The 21,321-nt window shown below is 36.0% G+C and overlaps 1 protein-coding gene across 1 annotated transcript; it reads right to left on the reverse strand.

The window, feature by feature from the left end:
- Window positions 1-1,690: 1,690 nt before the first annotated feature.
- On the reverse strand, window positions 1,691-19,830 carry LOC117293412 (sequestosome-1-like). Its single transcript, XM_033775733.1, has 8 exons — window positions 19,606-19,830; window positions 18,446-18,639; window positions 17,036-17,131; window positions 16,311-16,552; window positions 15,345-15,639; window positions 8,872-9,146; window positions 7,904-8,096; window positions 1,691-2,134 (listed from the first exon to the last, which is right to left on the reverse strand). Exons 2-8 carry the CDS (start codon window positions 18,615-18,617, stop codon window positions 1,995-1,997), a joined length of 1,413 nt encoding a protein of 470 aa, XP_033631624.1. The 5' UTR covers window positions 18,618-18,639; window positions 19,606-19,830; the 3' UTR covers window positions 1,691-1,994.
- Window positions 19,831-21,321: the final 1,491 nt, after the last annotated feature.

Below are 21,321 nucleotides of genomic sequence, written 5' to 3' on the forward strand. Positions count from 1 at the left end.
AAAATTCTTGACAATTCTCCACATTGACAGTACAAATTATGGACAGTAAATATGCAAAGTATTTGCTAACTCATTTTGTGACAACCTGCAAAATGCTCACCCGATCATCTCTGCTATTGCTTTTCATCTTTATCTTTTCTCTCATAAACTTGTTGTTTTAGATCGTATTACATCAAGGACTGATCTCTATTTTACTTAATTTAGACAAGCATTCCAGTTCTAATAACTGGTATTAGAATATAATATAGCAACCACCTGCAACTGTAGGACACAACAATTCCACTTTCAAATACTAGAAATGCCTACATCAACCACCTATCCTACTGTGAACCTACTTAAACCATGTATTTAGTTAACTCTGTAGGTACAATCTGATAGGTTACAGCTGCTAACCATGTTTCCTATAGCTTCCTGATGTTGTATGTCTTGTTTACAATTACTTTGTGATATATCACAGATTAAAGCTTCAACATGCTTGGATCGTTTGTTTTTCACAGAGCAAAACGGTTGAGCCAAGCATGTTTATCTAAAAAGGAAATGTTTTCATATGACAATATGAACATATAATTAAGCATCTCATATAGCCTAACATTGCTTTACCACCACAAGAATAACCATGGATTAAACTCTACAGACATTGAGCTGACTGCTTATAACCTACAGCCTTAAAGGAGTACATTTTGGTAACACCAAATAAATTAAATGTAAATGTTAAAGTCCATACTTTATAACAGGTATAAATCAGTTACTAACAAACATCACTCAAGTTAAGATAACTGATACACACAACTTCTAACCCAAAGTTGATTAGGCCAAGTAAAACAAAAAAAACAGTTGATTGTCCGGGTTTTAGCAAAAAGAGGAGGGTGTGGGTCTTTTCTTTCTCTTTCTCTCAAAGGTGGACGCCAAGCATTATAATTCAAACTGGCCACCAATTCTTCAGTTTAAAAGTCACCACTTACTTTTAAAGGTAGTTAAAAGTTCTTAAAATATAAGCAAGTTTAATGAGAAATACAAAGAAAATTTGTCTCTTTGAAAAAAAAATGTAAAATAAAAAATAATTAAAATAAGGATAAGGCCTCAAAAAAGGATGAGGGAGGGGTATTTGTTTTTATTTGGCCTTATATTCAAAAGGATAATTGTTAATTAAGACTACATAAAAGTATCATTTAACTAGCAGAAAAGCTACAAGATTCACAATAACAATTAATTCAGACAGAGCAGCAGAGAGGCAACACACACCCGGACCAGCCAAAGGTAAGCATTGAGCATGACAGCAAATCCTCTCTGCATTATTCATTCCATAATGGCATACAAGTAGTATCCATTCATTCAAAGAAATTGTTCTACAAGCATGCCAGACCAGGGTAAATTTTATAAATATTTTAGCTTGGCTCTAAATATCAATAAATACAATGGTTACCAAAGTAAAGTTGCAAATGCCTTTTGTAATGTTATCTTAATTTTATCCATCAACTGGTTATTTACTTAGAATGTATGTTGGTTATCGTGAAGGTACAAAATCAGATTTTCAAAAGCTTTTAATTACACGTTTAAAGGAACATTACAGAATTGTTTTTTGCTAACAAAACAGTTATTTCTAATAAAATATGACATTTGCGACATAAATATTTCAAGGGATGTTAACTATCATCATCACTAGACCGTGTAAGTTTATGTAAATCTGTGATCTTGGGAAAAGATAAGTTTAAGTTTATGTAAATCTGTGATCTTGGGAAAGTTTGTTTCTTACCAATTCTGTAAAGTTCCTTTAACTGTAATTATTTAATTCTTTTGAACAACTTGCTTTTTTGTTTGTAAAATTAAACTCTTTTTAATTTTAAGAAGTGATAACATTAAAAAAACTGTTAGGGTTATTATTTGAAAACTTCATAAAACACCACCATAACTTTAAAATGATTAAAAGTAAATGCTCTTAAAAATGCTTTTCCTCTACTAATTTTCTTGGTTTATTTTGGCCCATCACGGGGAGGCTACTTCTTGCCAAACTTAATGGCGTCCAGGGCACGATTGATGTCTCCATTCTTGGTCTCAAGGAGATGAGTCAGCCAACCACCCTCATTATCATAACCCATACCTTGCATGTAGCTCAGTGCATTAGCAATGCGTTCATCTAGACAAAGAAAGGCAAATGTATTTAGCATATTAGTTTATATTTCATTAACAGTATTTTCAACTTTTACTGGTTATAGATGATTGAAATTATTGTTCATTATTCAATAAAAGAAACAGGAATCAAATACAATTGAGGTTTTGGCTTTTCAGAAGCAAAATATCTGATTGTGTGTACCAAAAATTTGTCCTTCATTGTCCATCAAAACAGATGGTGCTGGTTTAGATCTTCTAGAACTAACCCCAGAGTAAGATTCATTCAGCACCCTATACTTCAATTCCTAAAAGACCATGTATCTAACCAACACTATTGACAATTATTCTGAAAATCTAGTTTCACTGGCAAGGACTTTCGCATCCTCTAATGGCAACATTTTTTTGGCAAATTATTATCATTCTAATGTGACAAAGCCCATTGGAATAGACCCAATGCAATGGTAAACCTTGTTCAGACATTTAACTTTCTAATTTCCCCCAAAAAGAGGAAATGGTCGAGCACACTTAACTTTTGAACAGCGTTTTTCAGTTTTCTATGGCACTGTTTTAAAAAGAAAAAATCAGCCGATCAGGTGAAAAGTTACGTGCCTGCTTGTGCTCTTGGGTAGATTTAACCTTTTTCACAAATCGTTGATTAGGTGTTTGGGCCAACAGCCCGGAACACCTCTTATTAGGTGTTCGGGCAACAGCCCGAACAACTCTTTGATTTTGTTCGTTTTTTTTGTTTAGGTGATCGGCCAACAGCCGAACAACTATTGTTATTGTTATTAGGTGTTCGTCCAACAGCCGAACAACTATTGTTATGTTTTTTTAGGCGTTCGGCCAACATCCGAACAACTATTGTTATTGTTATGTTTTTTTTTTTTTTAGGTGTTCGGCCAACAGCCTTTTTTCCCTCGTGTTCTTCTTTCCCTGCGAACCTTCTCCAGCAATTTTAAACAAAAGTAAAGCTTGTACAAACTTAAAACTTACTATGCACATAGGCAATAGTGAGTAGATGAAATGCCACTTTTTGGGAATGATGACGTCATTGATGACGTCATGGCAAGGTTTTTAAAGTTGAAAAACGACATTTGCTTTTCACTGTATCTCAACGAATATGAATGCTATGATGTTCATACTTGGGCATCAGATAGATAAAGACTTGGACAACATTTGAAAAGTTAACGCCAAAATCGTATGACCTTAACTTCCGGTCGTCAAAAAAACAACTTTTGAGCTTTTAAACAAAAGTAAAGCTTGTACAAACTTAAAACTTACTTTGTACATAGGCACTAGTGCGTAGATGAAACTGCCACTTTTTTGGATCGATGACGTCATTGATGACGTCATGGCAAGGTTTTTAATGTTGAAAAATTAAAAACTTACTTGTTGCTGTATCTCAACGAATATTGAAGCTATGATGTTCATATTTCAGCATCGGATAGATAAAGACTTGGACAACATTTGAAAAGTTAACGCCAAAATCGTACGACCTTTACTTCCGGGTCGTTACCCTGGGTCAAAGTTCGCCTTCGTGTATTTTACATCAAAAAAACAACTTTTGAGCTTTTAAACAAAAGTAAAGCTTGTACAAACTTAAAACTTACTATGTTCATAGGCAATACCCAGGTCGAAATTCCAGTTGAACCTAGTTAAACTGGAACTAGTTGAAACCAGTTGATAAACTTGTTAAACACAGTTAAAACCAGTTGGTTTAATATGGAAAATGGACAGAAACCAACTGGTTTATAATTTCAACCTAGTTGAACACAGTTAAACCTAGTCGAAACCAGTTGGTTAATATGGAAAATGGACGAGTTTGGTCACTTTCCAGTTAAACCAGTTGACCCCAGTTAACTAGGTTCAACTGGAATTTTGACCTGGGTAGTGAGTGGAATAAACCGCCACTTTTTGGGAATGATGACGTCATTGATGACGTCATGACAGGGTTTTTAATTTTGAAAAATTACCATTTGCTTGTTGCTGTATCTCAACGAATATGAATGCTATGATGTTCATACTTGGGCATCGGATAGATAAAGACTTGGACAACATTTGAAAAGTTAACGCCAAAATCGTACGACCTTTACTTCCGGGTCGTTACCCTGGGTCAAAGTTCGCCTTCGAGTATTTTACATCAAAAAAACAACTTTTGAGCTTTTAAACAAAAGTAAAGCTTGTACAAACTTAAAACTTACTATGTTCATAGGCAATAGTGCGTGGAAGAAACCGCCATATTTTGGGAATGATGGCGTCATTGATGATGTCATGACAGGGTTTGTAATTTTGAAAAATGACCATTTGCTTGTTGCTGTATCTCAACGAATAGAAAAGCTATGATGTTCATATTTCAGCATCGGATAGATAAAGACTTGGGAAACATTTGAAAAGTTAACGCCAAAATCGTACGACCTTAACTTCCGGGTCGTTACCCTGGGTCAAAGTTCGCCTTCGTGTATTTTACATCAAAAACACAACTTTTGAGCTTTTAAACAAAAGTAAAGCTTGTACAAACTTAAAACTTACTATGTACATAGGCAATAGTGAGTAGATGAAACCGCCACCTTTTTGGAATGATGACGTCATTGATGAGGTCATGACAAGGTTTTTAATGTTGAAAAATGACCATTTGCTTGTTGCTGTATATCAACGAATATAAAAGCTATGATGTTCATACTTGGGCATCGGATAGATAAAAACTTGGGAAACATTTGAAAAGTTAACGCCAAAATCGTACGACCTTAACTTCCGGGTCGTTACCCTGGGTCAAAGTTCGCCTTCGTGTTTTTTCCATCAAAAAAACAACTTTTGAGCTTATCTACGGCATATTAACTCAAGATTGAGATCGATTTGAACCTTGAAACTCAACAGATAGTTGAACCTTAGTGTTTTTAAGACAACACAGGCCTAATTACGTCATAATGACATCATCAGGTATTAAATAACAATAAAACAACGTTTAAAATGTGTAAAAATCATATGGCGTGAACGTTTTTGGAGGGTTTCCATAAATTGCAAATTAAAACCTAAAGCCAATCTCACACAAACATATTGCATTTGTGAAGAAAAAAGTTTAACTTTAAAAATTAACGACACGTTGTCATGGTTGTAGAAAAAGTCATCTTTATGGTTCATTGTTTTTAAACTACGTCATCACGTAACGTCCAACCGAACACCGTGTTTTTGTAATTAACAAAAATTATATGTCTAGTTTTTGGGGTTTTTTTTTTTAAAAAAAACGAACAAATCAATGAGTTGTTCGGGCTGTTGCCCGAACAACTCATTGATTTTTTTTTTTTTTTTTTTTTTTTTTTGGTTTTTCTTATTCTTCTCGCTGTCGATTGTCCGCAAGAAAAAGCATAGATGCGAAGCTTGCATTAAGTTGAAACTTTGCACACAGGTAGACAATAACCAGTAGATGATGCAAAAGTTGTAACGTCACGATGACGTCATCAGTTGACGAGATACACTAATTCAAAGTTTATTATTTCAAAAAATCATAACTTTTGATCTACATGAGGGATTTTTACAATCAATACATCATCGGAAAGGGCATTAAAAACTCCGTAAACGCCTCACAGACATGACCCCATTTTGATTTTGTCTTCCGGCTCAAAAGAGAGGTTGACAATTTCAAAATTCACGTCTAAAGAACAACGTAAATCCCCCGTTGGTATGTGCATAAACATTACACGTAGGCATACACACAACGTGTAGTGTATTAGCTGTGCAGGAGAGTCACGCTCCAGTGATCATCCATAGAGCGCGAAAAAGCTTCATGTAGAATAGTCTTCGTTCAAGGCATTTAACCTTTTGACCATGTCTTCTGGTTCAAATCGAATTTATTGTACATTATCTACGACCGTACTGCGTTGATAACACCGGTTCCCGTCCGATCACTGAAGTTATGCAAAATCGGGCCTGGTCAGTATTTGGATGGAGACCAATTGGCGACCAAATTTTGTATTATTTTGTTTAATTTTTTTTTTTTTCTTCTCCTATAAATAGCTTCGTTTTTAGTCTATTTTCAAGGCGTTTTCAAGTAACATTTCTTTTCCGGTTAGTTAGTCTTTTCTTCAGTCGTCATTATGCATAAGGCTCCAACCACAAAAGCTATTTAGACAATCTATACATCATATGAAAGGGCATTAAGTATGTAGTCTGTTTTCAAGGCGTTTTCAACAAACATTTCCCTTCCGGTTAGTTAGTCTCTTCTCCAGTCGTCATCATGCATAAGTTCCTATGCCCTCAACCACAAAAGCTATTTTGACAATCTACATCATATGAAAGGGCTTTACGTACGTAGTCTGTTTTCAAGGCGTTTTCAACAAACATTTCCCTTCCGGTTAGTTAGTCTCTTCTCCAGTCGTCATTATTCATCAGTTCACATTTCCTCGACCACAAAAGCTATTTTGACAATCTATACATCATATGAAAGGGCCTTACGTACTTCACAAAAATGGGTATGTTGGTGACTTTCTCTTGACCTTATGACCTTTTTTAACCGGATGTGCCTGTAAAATGCTTTGAAAGGGCATTATTTAAAGGCTTTTAGGTTGAAATGTACACTTTTTGATGCTTTACTATAAAATTATTACACATCGAGAAAACTGTTTGGTTTTTGACGAGCTATTAACGAGCTATTAACAACACTTTTTTCATTGATTCAAACACTGACCCAACAATAGCCAAACACCTAGTGTTTGTTTCTACAAACACTATATCTAGTTTTTGTTCGTTTTTTTTTCTTTTTCTTCATACTTCTTCTTCTTCTTCTCAGCGTCCCTTGTCCGCTAACAAAAGTGCCTTTCCAAAACTCGTATGAACTTGAAACTTCACACATAGTTAGCGATTTATTAGGAGAAGTCACCGTGTGAGTTACGTCATGATGACATCATCCATTCTTGAGTTATGAATATTCAAAGTTTATTAATTCAAAAAATCATAACTTTTGATCTACATGAGGGATTCTTACAATCGAAACATCATCGGAATTGTCATTGAAAACTCCGTAAACGCCCCACAGACATGACCCCATTTTGATGTTGTCTTCCGGCTCAAAAGAGAGGTTGAAAATTTCAAAATTCACGTCTAAAGAACAACGTAAATCCCCATTGGTATGTGCATAAACATTGCACGTAGGCATACACACAACGTGTAGTGTATTAGCGGTGCAGCAGAGTCACGCTCCAGTGATCATCCACAGAGCACGAAAAAGCTTCATGAAGAATAGTCTTCGTTCAAGGCGGTTAAAACATACATGCCCCTTACAGTCTTTTCTACAGTCGTCAATATTTCCTAAGTTCACATACCCTTAACTACATAAGCTATTTTGACAATCTATACATCATATGAAAGGGCTTTACGTACTTTACATAAATGGATATGTTGGTGAACTTTCGTTGACCTTTTGACCTGTTTAAACCGGAAGTGACTGTGAAATGATTTGAAAGGGCGTTGTTTATTGCCTTTTAGGTTGAAATATACATCCTTTGATGCTTTACCATCACAGCATACAAGTCTGGCAAAGGTGACAAATATTACCGATGACGTCACCAAACATACAATTTTACTAGATGACGTAATCATGTTGTTTTGACAGTTTTTGCAATTTGAATCATTTATTACAAATCTTGAGAACAAAGCAAGGTGTAATATTTGTTAATCCAGGCTTTTACTCCCGGAAACCGAACACCTTGAGTTTGTTCACAAACTCTCAATATGTAGTTCATAACTGTTTTTGTAAAATCCTGCACTTTTATCATCTAACATGTGTAAGATTGATGTTTACCTGGGTGGGTGCTGATGTGCATATCTTTCAGTTTGTCAGCTTCACCATCTACAGTTAGGTCAGTTTGAGGGAAGGTTGGAGCAGATGGTGATGGTTTAGATTGGCTGGAACTGCCTCCAGTAGAGTCAGATTCATCTAGCATAGTCCATCCAGATTCCTCACGACGACGCTGCCCATCATTTCCCTCTGTATCCTAAAGTTGGAAAAAACAAAAACGATATTTATATCAATATATATATGGTTTGTGGTAACACCATGTGTGTATCTACTTGCCAGGTAGAGATTGTTCTTTAGAGGCTGTCTTGCTATTATATTCTACTACCCCGGAGTAGATTTTTTTGGATTGTTCGAGAGACTTCTAAGTTCTGAAAAGAACTGTCCTGCTTATTGACTACTACCTAGGCAAAAGGTTGAAAATTGGCCGGGACTACTACTTTAGCTTAAAGGATCGTTATTAACTGCGGAGTCAGTTCTTAAATTGGTCTCAATGTTACAACTAGCTTGTTCTAGTCATCGTCAGGAGATATTTACATCCCTGATATCAGCAAATGGTTTTGCATATTAAAGATTCACAGCATCTCATACATGAGAATTGAACCTTAATCCTAGTTTTGTTTCTGTAATTATTTACATCATTAGCTCATAGAGATATTTGATTATGATTAAAATGGTTTATATATTTAACACTTTAATCAAGATGTTTTAGATGTTTTAGCGCACTTAATGAATGTTTGTAATTTTTCCTAAAACTTCTGGGAGCAATGTCATTTCTTCTTTTGGAGATACTTTTCTTATTTCTGAAATCTTTCTTGCTTTTTCTGTACACTGCTTGACATCCATGCACATTAAATGTGCAACATCATTATTTGCTCAAATCAAACACATTAAGTTGATCAGAATCCAATTTAAAAGAGTTTAAAACATCAAACCTTTTCTTTTAACAAAAAGAACCAATTTGAGCTACTTACCATAGCTTCCTGAGCCTTAGCCCCTTTCATCTCCTCACTTGTTCCAGGTGACGCTTCAGAAACAGTCTCATCCTTTGCAGCTTCACCCCCCTGTTCTTTCTCTTCATCGCTTGAACAATGATACTTCCACTTTCCTTTGCCCTTTTTGCACTTCTTGCTGCCATGACCATGGCCATGTGGGTATCCGCCGCCATAGAAGCGACGCCCATGCCCACGTCCACCACCACACTTGCGACGTTCACCATTGTGCTCCACATCTATGTCAACATCAATGCCTAAAAATATGGTAAAATAAATTAAGAGTTAGTAAAATGCGGTTTAATTGTGAATAGCCTGCACGGCTCGAACAATAGCAGTTGACTGAGACAAACGTTTTGGATGTTGGGGAAGATTAATTTGCAGTTTAATAGCATTCCGCACTAACGACGTCACTTTTTCTCAAAATACCCGGCTGTCAGACAAACATTTCACTACTTTAGCATCAAGCCGTCGCCATCATCAATGCGCCACATAGCATAAAACATGAAATAGTGAAATTTTGTATGTTTCTCTGAGATCCAGGTACCAAGCTTCTATTTTTAGCATATAAGTGCAGAGTGCTTTTGAGTTGAACTGTCCTTGCTTTCTAAGCAAACAATAACAAAAGCATGTGGGTCATTCAGTTAAGTTGTGGACCACAGCTCCACACAAGGTACAGGCGACTCCTGTTATTACGAGCTCACATGTTACGAGGTTCCGGTTACTACGAGGTTTTTTGCTGGTCCCGAACTGCCCCATGCGTGTTTCAATGCATTAAAATACTGACTATACGAGCACGGTAGTAGCGAGAACACGGTTATAACGAGGTACTTTGGGCGACCCATTACAAGCAAAACATTGTTAAAACCCTTTTATAACGAGAACAATACAAAAACCAACAAAGGAAATACCTGTACAGCCTGTAAAGTTGTTATTTGTGGCTTTTACAAGACATACAAAAGAAATGTTTTGTTAAGTGGACGCTACCGCTAATCCGAAATCGGGAGTCACGATCGAGTCGGCAAATGTTAATTCCAAACTCCGGACAATGGAGGGATTATGAGGTTTCCATGGTTCAACAAACAATCCAGAAATCTTTAGAAAAGATACTGTTCCACTGAGTTTATAAGCGCACAAGCATTTTCAGAAGAAAGAAACCACCCTCAACTTACAAGCAAAACTAGTTGCGTGATCAATATTATTGAATGCAAAGCAATATTTTACCTGGTATCCCACACTGGCAAAGAACCATCTAACATGGCACAGGTGTTTACCAATGAAAATGAAGATTCTTTTTTTTTGTTAACTACTAGCTGCGACTAGGTGTATTGCACGTGCACACACGTGCATGAGGAATATAAAACTGAACAGCAAGATCTTCTATGGTATCTCGCGTTAGCAATGAACCATTTATTATTACACTAGTGGTTACCAATGAAAATTCAGCTTTTATTTTATTGACTGCTACGGGCGAAGTTTTTTACAGGGTGTGCAATACGATTGCAGCAGCAAGATTTTCCCTGGTATCTCGCAGTAGCAATGAACCATCCAGCATTAAACAGGTGGTTACCAATGAAAACCAAGACTCTATTTATTGCATTGGCAATAAACTGCCGGCGACCAAAGTTTTGCAAGGGAAACTTCCCAAAACATGAACGCAAGTTAAAATGTCACACATTTTTTCAATCTTGTAAAATGTTAATTGACTTTAAAATTGAATTTAAAACTAAACTAAATTAGTTAAAACAGTTTTATTAGCCCAATTTGTTATTGTCATGTACACAAGTACACGTGTTGTGTGCATGCACAGTGATGACGTATGTATCTATATTTAGTGCGCTGCGTTTAAGAGTCAGTTCAGGTAAATAATTGACATAGTTACTCACGGTCAAAAAATGAATTTTTTTTTATACTTTGAGGGTGGAAGGGCCTTGGGGTGCAAGTAAACAAAATTGCATTTTCAATTCTATATATAGCCCGTTGCCATGGTTACGGCTCATTTTGTTTTTTTGCCATTTTAGCTCATATTTACAACTCCACCCCACCAAAATGCAAAATTATTTCAACAAACCTTTTATATCACTACAAAGTATCATCCTTGGCCTTCCTTGAGAAAAAAAATTATTGCTTTAAATATCACCCTTGTGCTATTTTTGCATCATGCATTACAGTATGTTTTTAGAAATTGCAAAATCGACATTTTTACCCTATTTTTGGACCCCAAAATGTCAACTTGCCAGGGGTCTCAGAAAATTGTCCTTTCCGCTGTGATTAGGGCCAACATTGGTCTTTCCATATCTGGTGTCAAAAACTTGGGCAATTGTATCCTGTTGTGACAGTACTGCCTCAAAACTAGACTTTTTTCCAAAAAACGTGAAAAATGCCTTTTTAAGGGTCTTTTCACAATACTTTTCTTATACTTTGTGGATGGTAGGGACTTGGGGGTCCAAATAAACAGCATTTACTTTTCAAATCATAATATAACACGTTGCCATGGTAACAGTTCATTTGTGTTTAGGCCACTTTAGGCCGATTTTGGGGTCTGAAAAACTTTTTTTTTAAATTAATATTTACAACTCCACCCCACCAAAAAACAAAAATATTTCATAAAACCTTTTACATCACTACAAAGTATCATCCTTGGCTTTACTTGAGACAAAAAAATATTGCTATAAATTTTACCCTTGTGCTATTTTTAGAACGTGCATTAGAATATGTTTTTTTGAACTTGCAAAATCAACATTTTTACCATATTTTTTGCCCTCAAAATTTCATTTTTTCAGGGGTCTCAGAATATTTTCCTTTCGGTTTTGATCAGGGCCACAATTTGTCTTTTTATTTCTGGTAAGAAAAACTCGGGCAATTGTATCCTGATGTAACAGAACTGTCTCAAATATAAACCCTTTTCCCCGAAAACATAGAGAAATGCATTTTGAAATATTTGCTTCATTTTGAATTTATAACATGAATAAGTTAGAAATAATTCCATCAATCTGGCAGCTTTTCATAAGCACTCTGTAGGCTTAGTGCATTACCAAACATTGATCAGGACTTGTTGATGACCTAAATCTTAGAATTTGCCCCGCCCCGACTCGGCCCAATCATATTTCTTGACATTGCATAAAAAAAACAAAGTTTTGTGAACAGCGCCTCTTTTTTGAAAGTCACATTTTTTAATTCCCCTTGCACATAAAGAAAGTTTGTATTGTCTTAATTGTTTATTGGTTCTCAGAATATTTCCCTTTTGGTTGTGATTGGGCTATCATTATGGTTTGCATGTCTGCTGGGGAGAAACACTTTCGTTTATTGTATCCTGTTGTGACACTTCTGCCTCAAACATGGTAGTTTTTCTAAAAACAATAAAAATGCATTTTGAAGTTATCCCTTAGTTTGAATTGATAAAAAACAAAAACGAGCATGCTTGTTAAAAAAATATGGCACTGTTTCCATGCTCTTTAAGTAACAAATAAAAAGTTTATAACCATGCTTTGCCACTGAGAGTTCTTGTTTTGTCATGACTACTTTACCTAGTTGTACAGGTATGATTCACATTGCAAGAAGAGAAGTAGTGCGATGAGCATTCTTTACTATTCTTGTCTATACATGGCCTTATAACAGTCTTCTTGGTCCCCTGCCCGCTACCAAACTAAACATTTTCATCCCTATCAGATAACAAAGAGGCTCTAAAAGTGAGCAAGTACTGTGTCCAAAGTATCTAAATGGCCATTCACCTGCTTTGGCCTTCTGTAAGCAGTTCCCCCATCCATGGTGGGGTTCCTTTCAATTGTACTGTTGCAAACAATAAAAGTGTTGGTTTATTTAACGTGATAAACAATTCAGCAGGTAATGTTTGACAATGTTTTTTGTTGATCGTTCTCAGAGACATATATAATAATTATGAACTAGTAAGATAGTGAATGGAAAAAATAATCAAACTAGCCTGAATAAACTTTTGTCAATGCAAATGCATCTTACTTATTGATGTTGAGCAGGTGCAAGTATTTACAACTTCTTTCAATGTTGTTCCATTAAAGGAACACGTTGCCTTGGATCGGTCGAGTTGGCCTTTGAAAAGCGTTTGTAAACGTTTATTACAAAATGCATATGATTAGAAAGATATTTTAAAAGTAGAATATAATGATCCACACAAGTATCACTCAAAAACATCTTTCTAACCATGCATTTTATAACAAGCGGTTACAAACGCATTTCAAATACCAACTTGACCGATCCCAGGCAACGTGTTCCGTTTAAATGATCTCTTACGCTCATCTTGCAAATCGTTAGTATCATTGTTTTTAATAAGATCTTGGCAAACTTTTCCAACACTTTTAAGCGGGCTTTTTAATTTCCCACATTTGTGTTGGACATGATTGGATGCTCAAAACCATCTGCCTCAAGCACAGAAACTACATTGTTTATGATCTCTATCTCTATGAAAAGTTTTACATTTGGTAGCAGGCAGGGACCAAGGAGAGTAGGCCCTGTATTAAAGACAACTTGTAAAGAATGCTCATCGTACTCTACTTGCAATGGGAATCATACCTGTACAATAGGTAAAATAGCCAAATCAAGAACTCTCAGTGGCAAAGCATTGGTTATGGCTTGGTTGGATACCATTATGTTTAAATAAAAACTTTGTATTCATTACTCAAAGGGCATGGGAACAGTGCCAGATTTTTAACAAGCATGCATTGTTTTTGGAAAAATTACTATACTTAAGGCATGATCAGTCACAACAAGATACAATAAACACAGTGTTTCTACCCAGAAGACATGAAAATACCAATAACAACCGAAAGGGAACACTTTCAAAAAAAGAGGCGCTATTCACAAAACATTGTTTTATGCAATGTCAAGAAATATGATTGGGGCTGGACCGGGCAAATTCTAAAATTAAGGTCATCAACAGTTCCTGATCAATGTTGGGTAATCCACTAAGCCTATAGAGTGCTTAGGAAAAGCTGCAAGATTTATAGAATTATTACTTTTTAATGTTATAAATTCAATATGAAGAAAAAACAATTCAAAATGCATTGTTCTATTTGGGGAAAAAAGTCTATTTTGGAGACAGTACTGTTAACATCAGGATATACTTGCCCAAGTTTTTCTTACCAGAAATAAAAAGACAAATTTTGGCCCTGATCAAACCCGAAAGGAAAATATTCTGAGACCCCTGAAAACATGAAATTTTGAGGGCAAAAAATATGGTAAAAATGTTGATTTTGCAAGTTCAAAAAAACATATTCTAATGCACGTTCTAAAAATAGCACAAGGGTAAAATTTATTGCAATATTTTTTTGTCTCAAGTAAAGCCAAGGATGATACTTTGTAGTGATGTAAAAGGTTTTGTGAAATATTTTTGTTTTTTGGTGGAGTGGAGTTGTAAATATTAACTTAAAAAAAAAGTTTTTCAGACCCCCAAATCAGCCTAAAGTGGCCTAAACACAAATGAACTGTTACCATGGCAACGTGTTATATTATAATTTGAAATGTAAATGCTGTTTATTTGGACCCCAAGTCCCTACCATCCACAAAGTATAGTTTTTTTTACCATGGACACGTATGTCGATATTATGCGAAAAGACCCTTAAAAAGGAATTTTTCACGTTTTTTGGAAAAAAGTCTAATTTTGAGGCAGTACTGTCACAACAGGATACAATTGCCCAAGTTTTTGACACCAGATATGGAAAGACCAATGTTGGCCCTAATCACAGCCGAAAGGAACATTTTCTGAGACCCCTGGCAAGTTGACATTTTGGGGTCCAAAAATAGGGTAAAAATGTTGATTTTGCAATTTCTAAAAACATACTGTAATGCATGATGCAAAAATAGCACAAGGGTGATATTTAAAGCAATAATTTTTTTCTCAAGGAAGGCCAAGGATGATACTTTGTAGTGATATAAAAGGTTTGTTGAAATAATTTTGCATTTTGGTGTGGTGGAGTTGTAAATATGAGCTAAAAACCAGTTTTTCAGACCCCAAAATTGGCCTAAAATGGCAAAAAAACAAAATGAGCCGTTACCATGGCAACGGGCTATATATAGAATTGAAAATGCAATTTTGTTTACTTGCACCCCAAGGCCCTTCCACCCACAAAGTATAAAAAAAAATCATTTTTTGACCGTGAGCAACTATGTCAATTATTTACCTGAACTGACTCTTAAGACGAGATTCGGATAATACGAGGAAAATGGGCCAGTCCGGCAGACCTCGTATTAACGGGAGTCGACTGTATACAGGAAACCAAATTATGTCACACAAAAATGTTGACAATATTATCTTCATTGAGTGTGAAAACGACCTTTGTGGGCTATTCAATCGTGTGTATGAACAATATCCACATCAGTAAACCTACCTTTATAAAGGTTAACAAAAATATTTTGTAGGGTTTTAAATGGCACACATTAGGTCCCCGAAGTTCAAGAAATGATCCATAATTCAGAACACTTACCGAGGGGGTCCAGCATTTGTGCAACAGACTGCCCAATATCACGAAGAAAGTTGGCTGGGTCAGGGAATCCTGGACCATATCCTTGGCTTGCGTCAGCCTGGCTTGTTCCTTCAGGTTTTGGACCTGCACCCTCAGACTTCTGCTGTGGGTTGTCTGTGCTGCCAAATTGCTGTTGCTCACGCTGGCAATACTGCTGTTGTTGTTGTTGTTGTTGCTGCAACCACCAATGGCGCCATCCTGGATGGCCATGCCCGCCGCTAAAAGCTCGCCACATACCAGGATTACAACCAAAACCCTATTTCAGAGAAAATGAATATTCAGTTATTTAAAAAGCCAGCGTTGTAACCAAGTCATTTTTCCTCAAGTCAAGTCAAATCACAGTGAAATTTTCGCAAGTCAAGTCAAGTCACATAAAGTCCCAAAATAAGTCCATTCTCATTAAAGACAGTGGACACTATAGGTAATGTCAAAGACCAGTCTTCTCACTTGGTGTATCTCAACATATACATAAAATAACACACCTGTGAAAATTTGAGCTCAATCGGTCGTCGAAGTTGCGAGATAATAATGAAAGAAAAAAACATCCTTGTCACACGATTTGTTTGCTTTTAGATGGTTGATTTCGAGACCTCAAATTCTCACAATGTTTTATACCATCAACCTCTCCCCGGCCATTACTCATTACCAAGTAAAGTTTTATGCTAATAATTATTTTGAGTAAATACCAATAGTGTCCACTGCCTGTAAATTGTGACAAACTTAAGTAAAATCAAAACTTTTCGTCGACTACCTTTGTTTTCCACCTTTTCCACCTTTGTTTCAATTCAAATTGGTGACTCGAGTCGGACTCAAGTCCAAGTCACCGACTTGAGTCAACAACACTGTGAAAGGCATCGAGTTCTAGTTTGGATTGAACAAATTATTAATCTTAGATAATAAAATATTTATGACAAAAGTTTAGCTCACCCCAAGTCTTGTTCGGCCAATCTGAGGTTTGCGGAACTTGACGAACTGGTGTTCCTCATGCAGTCCCTTTGACTCGCATCTTTTGCAAAGATCGTAATCTGGGCACTCGATACACTTGAAACGTGGTCCCCGGATAGGAGAATTACAGCCATCACAGACAACACCCGGATGAAAGATATCCTCTTCACGTACATTTGGGCCGCGGCCATCATATCCATCAGAGCCTCGACTAGTCTTAGTCTCTGTATATACATAACAACAATTGTTTCATATTTATCAAATACATCTCGGTTTGACATTTTACACTGTAATTAAATATAAAGTCTGAAATTTTTCCCATATTTAAATGCCTCTGCAGTGTTAACTATTTGTACATGTAGTTGTACTCGAAGTATGGAAAGATTAAAAATCAAGACTAAAAAAATAAGCCTTAAGAAAAAATTTACTGTCAACAATCATTTAGATGATTTTGTATATATTTACTGGTAAGGTCTCTTGACAAGTAGTAAAATAAAAGAAATTAAATGTTTGCACAAAATGGCAATTTTAGACAATGCAAATTGGGGGAAAAAAGAAAACTAAAGATACAGTTGGCATTTCAGTTTTGTGTGGTAAAAAATACCCCCCAAAAAATATCAGCTGATCAACTGAGATATGGAAGCTTGTACACTACTGCTGCAATTAGGCCTATAGTGGGCTGATAGGACAAGCAAAGAAGAACCCACCTTTGATGAAGATGCGGAACACATCTCCATCTCTCTGGCCAAGAGCTTCTACTAATTCCTCATCACTGGAGAATGTTATCAGGTCTTCATCAGTGTCTGCAGTCAAAATGAGGAAGACAATGAGAAGAAATAATAAAAACTAGAATACAGTTATGGATATTATAACAAACTCAAAGTGGCTGAATATGGTTATGTTATTCCCATTGTAATAATGGAAAGTCAGGAAGCAACAATTGATACAAAAAAATGTTCACTACACCTTCAAGCTTTCTTTTAAAGTTGATCTGAATGATAGTTTTTTTTTTTTTTTTGCAATTCACTTTGTTACTCAGAGTGTAGATCATCAGCATTGTTCAATCCGAGAAAATAATATCTTTTTTAACCTACAAGTCATACAGCAATATTTCTTACTGTTTAAAATAATCCAAATTATCCAAACTTTCCAAACAAATAAAGAAAACTATTTGTGTTTTCCCTTTCTCTTCCATTCAGTTCACTGGATTAAATCAATACAATGATACACTAGCGAATGAATTGTTGAGCACTGTGACTCCTCAAAGTTATCAAAGAGATTCATGTTGTTGTAAGGGGATTGGAATGTCATATTCATTCATGAGCAATGGCCACTCTTCTATTTAGCACAATCACTCTCTTTTAATGATGAATCATCTTGCTGTGAGTGATGCAAGACCTTCAAAAGTTATATTACAAGACAAAATAAACAGGCCCCAACCTTTGCAGACTTGGTTTTCATATTTTGATGGAAGCTAAAATCTGGACTACTCCATTCCATGAGGGGAAGTCGAGTGAAATGGAAAAGACAGATTTCACCGTGTAATCATATTATGTGCCAATGCACGAACAATACATTACAATTTTGTTTCAATCATAGATCCTTGGATGTCACTGGATTTTTTTTCTTCAGAATATAGATGCCAAAAATTCATCCACACACTGACAATTTTAACAACCCCTTCTAAACAATGTGGATGAACTATGTAGACAGCAACCTTGGGCCCAATTTTCATAGAGCTGCTAAGCACAAAAGTTTTCTTAGCATGAAATTGCTCCCTTGATAAAAACAGGATTACCAACCAATTTTCCATTTCTTGCACATAGCAACAAATTGCAATATTATCCTGAAAATCATGCAGAAGTTTGGTTTACAATCCGTGTTTTATCAAGGAAGAAATTTTATGCTGAGCAAATTTTTGTGCCTAGCAGCTCTATTAAATTGGGCCCTTGTCAACTGTGACATGTTTCGCTCATTTAAACCAAAGTTCATTCTTCGGAACAATGGCGTGAAGCAATAAACATACAATAACTATCCATATTGGATGAGCAATTGCCAACTGTGACGCCATGTAAGTTTAAGGTAATGCCAGAATAACAAAAAGAAATTTGACTGACCTTTCCAGGCCAAAGTAAAGTTGTCCGGTGATCCTAAAGAGGGAAAGACTTGAGCTACTTTCTTTGACATGTACTCATAGTTGGCTGCAACAGTCGGGTCCACAGAAAAGCGCCGAATTTCTTTGCCAACATTCTCCCCTCGCTTTAGGTACGCCTTCACGGTAAGTGCCATGTTCACCTTGTGTGCGTTCTCTCTTCAAGCATAAAGAAAGACATGTTTAATACAATTATTACGAGGCATGTGATCAAAAATGAAACCCAAATTAATTATCAATAAATTAAAAATGCTTTGATTATCAACACAGCAAAGATGCACTATATACTGGGTACTTTCCCGAATTCTGTGACTGAACAAAACTACAGGCATATTTAGTTGGGTGGGATTCAAACCCATACGATACCTGTCCTTTTTTTCACATAATCACAGTTATACACGTGCGATGCAGCAGGAAAAAAAAAGTGAGTACCGAGTAGAAAGTTGCATTTTTTGAAGAAATTATTGAACGTAACTCAACAAAAGGGAAATACAAGCATTATGAATGTAAAGCATTACCCATCCTACTCAATATACATTGTATATTGAGTAGGATGGGGAATGCGTTTCGTGTACAATACACAGGAAACTTCAGTTCTGGCTGGCTAACGGTCGCAAAACTTTCACCCATCAACGCTGATTTGAAAAACATTTAACGTTAAAAAAGCCCTAAATATGTGACCCCTATTAAGGCTCACAGGGGAGCCTTATAGTTTCTAGAAGTAGGTGTAGGGGTAAAACCAAATAATTGTTTGATCAAATATCCCCAATGTAAATCCACTAACATTTATTTGATCAACACAACTTTTGTTCTCCATTCCCATATACAGACTGAAGAAGGCCAGAAGAACGAGGCCTGGAGTTCAGAGTGTTCAATAATTACTTTAGTATTTACACGGAGAGCAGTTGCTACTATTTCCAATTTCAACTTCCTGAAAAATAACATCACAAATTACATAATATTGAAACAACTAATTTTTGTCTGTTTTATGGTCTATTTCTACCTCTATGGTGTGTTGCAAAGGTCTGGAAAAACAGAGGATTCATTGCAAAAAAACTAGAACTTATAAGGGATCGTACTACAATTTCAATGACTATATTTTTTAGGACTAAAGTACCATCTTACCACTTATTTTTCGAACAAATCAGCAACAAATCTCTCAAAACTCGCTTCGTCTTTTGCAGAAAATCCTGTTGATCGCTTGTGAAGTGTCTTGATAAAACGAGAATGGTAGTGTTTGGAAAAGAAGAGCCTTTATATCAGGTTTGACGGAGTAACGATAGTTCTAGAATCTGTTGTTATACGTACCAATAACGTTGTTGTGTGTACATTTAGGCCTACATTTGTTTATTTTGCGTAGGCAATAATAAAGGCATGTCTAAAAATAGCGATGACATCATCATGAGTTGTGCGGATTGACCGCCGACATGTTGATGATTATTCAGTTTTGAAAGTCGGCCATTAACAATTTCAAAAATTCAAAAAAACAAGCTTTTGATGGATTTTTTTAGGGCTTAGAATTACCATGGCGGTACACACGAGCGTAAAGAGGAAGGAAGTAATCGACAAAGCGGAAATCCAATGCTTTAAAATGTATAACATGTGTTTATGTTGTTTTGTATAATCATGGAGGTGGGGCGGGGGGGGGGGTCGACAAAATGTATAACATTTGTTATTTATTTGTGTTGTTTTGTAACACAATGTATTATTTGAGTGATGTTTGTTTATTTTCTTTCGGGTTCGGGGGACTCATAAATTAAACTTTCTGACCACGAATTTATTTTGGACCAATGGTTTCTGACAAGGTGACGGTGGGGCCCCTTTTTACCATGGCTTTTTAAAATAAGTCCCACAACGGCATTTCTTGTTTAGTCCGAAATCACATGTAAACTTTTTATTCACTGATCGGATGCGAACATTTCCTCGTTTTGATACCATCATTAAAACATAACTGAACTGAAATAAAAATAAAATAAACACACGTCCCCGGTAAATACCGACAACTCACGACCCCTCACGACAACAATTTTTAAGTGCACTTTAACAGAACATTTGAACATAAGTCAACCATTAAATATATGCACAAGAGTCATATGCACCCAAATCACTTTCAAACTGTTAAAAATTATATTTGTAACTGTAGAAAAGGTGTGTTTTACCCCGAATTTAGTAACGAACGGAAATATCCGCCATGTTGTCTTTCAACGCACTTGGACGATTCTATTATACCGCAGGGGTGATGCAACATGCAAAATGATTATTTACTCTTTTTAAAAATGTATTTCATGGAGTTTAAAACAATATTATATTTAAGTTTCCCCTTTTAACTTCGAATTCCAGAGTGGCGGCTTATTTACTAACAAGAAAGAAAAAATCAGCAGCTAAAACCAAAACGAAAAAATACAACTCAGCCCTCAGAAATTACATCGCTTCCTGCGGTGTAATAGAATCGTCTAAGTACGTCGAAAGACAAAATGGCGAATATTTCCGTTCGTTACTAAATTCGGGGTAAAAAACACCTTTTTTACAGTTACAATGACAATTTTTTCAACAGTTTGAAAGTGATTTCGATGCATATGACTCTTGTGCACATATTTAATGGTTGAATTACGTTCAAATGTTCTGTTAAAGTGCATTTAAAAATTGTTGTCGTGAGTTGTCGTGAGGGGTCGTGAGTTGTCGGTATTTAGTGCGACCGCTCGTGGCCCTTCTTTTGGGGGGTTTTGTTTGTATTGTTCCAGGCAGCCAGGGTAGCCTGAAGTGAGCCACCTTGCGACGGGGGTAACATGTCATTAATTATAACTGGGCTTATTTACATATTGTTGTTATTTCATGACGCAG

Source organism: Asterias rubens, chromosome 8 (assembly GCF_902459465.1).
Source record: "Asterias rubens chromosome 8, eAstRub1.3, whole genome shotgun sequence".
NCBI classification, from domain to species: Eukaryota; Metazoa; Echinodermata; class Asteroidea; order Forcipulatida; family Asteriidae; genus Asterias; species Asterias rubens.